Genomic DNA, 4,946 nt, shown 5'->3' on the forward strand with positions numbered 1-4,946 from the left:
GGCAAGTAAACATTCATTCAAACAGCACTTTCGTGCGTTTTGCCAGCAGCTCTTCGTTGTGCGTCAAGCATTGCGCTGTTTATGACTTCAAACCTATCAACTCCCGAGATGAGGCTGGTGTAACCGAAGTGAAATGGCTGGCTAGTTAGCACGCGCTAATAGCGTTTCAAACTTTACTTGCTCTGAGCCTTGGGGTGGTTGTTTCCCTTGCTCTGCATGGGTAACGCTGCTTCGATGTGGTGGCTGCTGTCATTGTGTTGCTGGTTCGAGCCCAGGGAGGAGCGAGGAGAGGGACGGAAGCTATACTGTTACACTGACAATACTAAAGTGCCTATAAGAACATCCAATAGTCAAAGGTTAATGAAATACAAAATGGTATAGAGGGAAATAGTGCTAGCAGATGTCACAGATCCAACACCAGTGCTAGTGGATGTCACAGATCCAACACCAGTGCTAGTGGATGTCACAGATCCAACACCAGTGCTAGCAGATGTCACAGATTCAACACCAGTGCTAGTGGATGTCACAGATCCAACACCACTGCTAGTGGATGTCACAGATTCAACACCAGTGCTAGTGGATGTCACAGATCAAACACCAGTGCTATGCACTCTAGTTGGCTGAGTGGTAACCTGGGTCATATGACTCATGTAAACATGTAAACTTCATGCCTGGTTATAAAGAAGACTTCCTTTGATAACTCAAACCAACACTTCAAATAATATTTTTCCCAAAAAATGTTTGTATTGGTGGACACAGCAGGACGCAAACCCACAACCCTAATGTTGCAAGCACCAGGCCCTACCAACTGAGCCACATACAGGCCCTACCAACTGAGCCACATACAGGCCCTACCAACTGAGCCACATACAGGCCCTACCAACTGAGCCACATACAGGCCCTACCAACTGAGCCACATACAGGCCCTACCAACTGAGCCACATACAGGCCCTACCAACTGAGCCACATACAGGCCCTACCAACTGAGCCACATACAGGCCCTACCAACTGAGCCACATACAGGCCCTACCAACTGAGCCACATACAGGCCCTACCAACTGAGCCACATACAGGCCCTACCAACTGAGCCACATACAGGCCCTACCAACTGAGCCACATACAGGCCCTACCAACTGAGCCACATACAGACCCTACCAACTGAGCCACATACAGGCCCTACCAACTGAGCCACATACAGGCCCTACCAACTGAGCCACATACAGGCCCTACCAACTGAGCCACATAGGGCCTAGATGGCATCAAATCAAAAGTGTATTTGTCACGTGCGCCGAATACAACAGGATACAACAATACAACAGGATACAACAATACAACAGGATACAACAATACAACAGGATACAACAATACAACAGGATACAACAATACAACAGGATACAACAATACAACAGGATACAACAATACAACAGGATACAACAATACAACAGGATACAACAATACAACAGGATACAACAATACAACAGAATACAACAATACAACAGGATACAACAATACAACAGGATACAACAATACAACAGGATACAACAATACAACAGGATACAACAATACAACAGGATACAACAATACAACAGGATACAACAATACAGCAGAATACAACAATACAACAGGATACAACAATACAACAGGATACAACAATACAACAGGATACAACAGGATACAACAGGATACAACAATACAACAGGATACAACAATACAACAGGATACAACAATACAACAGAATACAACAATACAACAGGATACAACAATACAACAGGATACAACAATACAACAGGATACAACAATACAACAGGATACAACAATACAACAGGATACAACAATACAACAGGATACAACAATACAACAGGATACAACAGGATACAACAATACAACAGGATACAACAATACAACAGGATACAACAGGATACAACTGAGCCACATACAGGCCCTACCAACTGAGCCACATAGGGCCTAGATGGCATCAAATCAAAAGTGTATTTGTCACGTGCGCCGAATACAACAGGATACAACAATACAACAGGATACAACAATACAACAGGATACAACAATACAACAGGATACAACAATACAACAGGATACAACAATACAACAGGATACAACAATACAACAGGATACAATACAACCTTACAGTGAAATGCTTACTTACAGGCTCTAACCAACAGGTATTAGAAGACCAGCCAAACATGAGCATGCCATTCTGTTCAGTTCCACACCAAATGAAATAACCTAAGATATGGAGGCTAAAATGGAAGGCACGGATCAAGACCTGTTTACCACAACTAAGACATTGGACAGCCATGCATACTGACGTAAGCAAACCACAGTTTGGGGTTTCTGAAGTGCCGGTTTGATTGAACACCAGTCCAAATGTACGTCCAAATGACCTCTATCATATTGTAGCTGTAGAATGTTTTACACACACACACACACACACACACACACACACCCTCTTTCTCTCTCCCTCTCTCTCCACACACACAGAAGAAAATAAACAACATCTCCTCCACATCCAGGGAGGAATATAACAAGTCCCCATGAAGGCAATCAATTAGAGTCCAGGGAATGGAGTTACACACACAATCATACACCATGCAGCAAAAGACCTGCTCTAATTATGTTATTATCCTTTAGAGGAGGAGAAGGGAAGACAGGGAAAAATGGAGGCGGAGACAGAGAGAAAGAGAAACAGAGAGAGAGAGAAGTTAGTTAACTTCCGCAGCACTTAGTTCTTAGTGTCATAGCCAGAGGATCATACTAAACAGACAGATTGGCATCTCACTAAACCTTTCTGAACTGAGAACCTAGCAGATCAAAAGAGCGCAGAAGATGGAGGCGTTTGGGTGGCGCTAGACTGTGACAGACAAGGTTGTCACTCCTTTTTTATTCATCCTGTCCTTTTTCTTCCTCATTTCTTTTCTCACATTTTTCTATCATTCCTCTCCTCTCTCCCTCGGAAGCCTTTAATAGAGGGGCCGTGAATCTCAGGGTGGTGAACAACAGTCTTAACGAGAACCCAATCAATAACAATTATAGATGCGGCCAAGAAAGGGAGGAGAGGAGGAGAGGGGGAGGAGAGCAAGAGGAGGGGGGGAGGAGAGGAGGAGAGGAAGAGGAGAGCAAGAGGAGGGGGGAAGGGTGACTTAAGGAAGGGAGGAGAGGAGGAGAGGAGGAGGAGAGGAGGAGGAGAGCAAGAGGAGAGGGGGAAGGGTGACTTAAGGAAGGGAGGAGAGGAGGAGAGGAGGAGGAGAGGGGGAGGAGGGGGGAAGGGTGACTTAAGGAAGGGAGGAGAGGAGGAGAGCAGGAGGAGAGCAGGAGGAGGAGAGGAGGAGAGGGGGAGGAGAGCAGAGGAGGGGGGAGGAGAGGAGGAGGAGAGCAAGAGGAGGGAGGGGGGAAGGGTGACTTAAGGAAGGGAGGAGAGGAGGAGAGGAGGAGGAGAGCAAGAGAGGGAGAGGGGGAAGGGTGACTTAAGGAAGGGAGGAGAGGAGGAGAGGGGGAGGAGAGCAAGAGGAGGGGGAGAGGGTTGACGGAAGGGAGGAGAGGGGAAAGAGGGAGGGTGGTTCAGTTTTCCAATTCCCACTAAAGCTCCAAGTTATTTAAAGACAAGTGGAGAGAGAGAGAAAGATGGAGTGAGATGGAGTAAGAGAGATATACCACAGGTAACTTCAACAAAGCTGTGAACAATCTGAGAGACAAGACAAGGCAAGAAGGGCTTTCTATGCCATCAAAAGGAACAAAATTTGACATCTTGCTCCCAGACAAACTAAACAAATCCTTTGCTCGCTTTGAGGACAATACAGTGCCACTGACACGGTCCGCTACCAAAACCTGTGGGCTCTCCTTCACCGCGGCCAACGTGAGTAAAACATTTAACCGTGTTAACCCTTGCAAGGCGGCCAGCCCAGACGGCATCCCTAGCCTCATCCTCAGAGCATGCGCAGACCAGCTGGCTGGTGTGTTTATGGACATATTCAATCAATCCTTATCCCAGTCTGCTGTTCCCACATGCTTCAAGAGGGCCACCACTGTTCCTGTTCCCAAGAAAGCTAAGGTAACTGAGCTAAATGACTACCGCCCTGTAGCACTCACTTCCGTCATCATGAAGTGCTTTGAGAGACTAGTCAAGGATCATATCACCTCCACCCTACCTGACACCCTAGACCCACTCCAATTTGCTTACCACCCCAATAGGTCCACAGACGACGCAATCACCATCACACTGCACACTGCCCTAACCCATCTGGACCAGAGGAATACCTCTGTAAGAATGTAGTTCATCGACTACAGCTCAGCATTTAACACTGTAGTTCACTCCAAACTCGTCATTAAGACCCTGGGTCTCGACCCCGCATTGTGCAACTGGATCCTTGACTTTCTGATGGGCCGCCCCCAAATGGTGAGGGTAGGAAACAGCATCTACACCCCGCTGATCCTCAACACTGGGGACCCACAAGGGTGCGTTCTCAGCCCTCTCCTGTACTCCCTGTTCACCCATGACTGCGTGGCCATGCACGCCTCCAACTCAAATCATCAAGTTTGCAGACGACACTAGAGTGGTAGGCTTGATTACCAACAACGACGAGACGGCCTACAGGGAGGAGGTGAGGGCCCTCGGAGTGTGGTGTCAGGAAAATAACCTCACACTCAATGTCACAAAACAAAAGGAGATGATCATGGACTTCAGCAAACAGCAGAGGGAGCAGCCCCCTATCCACATCGACGGGACAGTAGTGGAGAAGGTGGAAAGTTCCTTGGCATATACATCACGGACAAACTGAAATGGTCCACCTACACAGACAGCATGGTGAAGAAGGCGCAACAGCAACAGCGCCTCTTCAACCTCATGAGGTTGAAGAAACTTCGCTTGTCACCGAAAACACTCAAACTTTTACAGATGCAAAATCGAGAGCATCCTGTTGGAATGTATCACCGCC

The 4,946-nt window shown here is 47.1% G+C and overlaps 1 protein-coding gene across 1 annotated transcript in view; it reads left to right on the top strand.

The window, feature by feature from the left end:
* Positions 1-3,646: 3,646 nt before the first annotated feature.
* LOC139424231 (slit homolog 1 protein-like) overlaps positions 3,647-4,946 on the top strand; it is a 22,726-nt gene continuing 21,426 nt past the window's right edge. The window contains exon 1 of the mRNA XM_071175909.1: positions 3,647-3,651. Within this exon, the coding sequence (XP_071032010.1) occupies positions 3,647-3,651 (5 nt within the window). The remainder of the gene's footprint in view (positions 3,652-4,946) is intronic.

The sequence above is a fragment of the Oncorhynchus clarkii genome, chromosome 13 (assembly GCF_045791955.1).
Source record: "Oncorhynchus clarkii lewisi isolate Uvic-CL-2024 chromosome 13, UVic_Ocla_1.0, whole genome shotgun sequence".
Classification (NCBI taxonomy): Eukaryota; Metazoa; Chordata; class Actinopteri; order Salmoniformes; family Salmonidae; genus Oncorhynchus; species Oncorhynchus clarkii.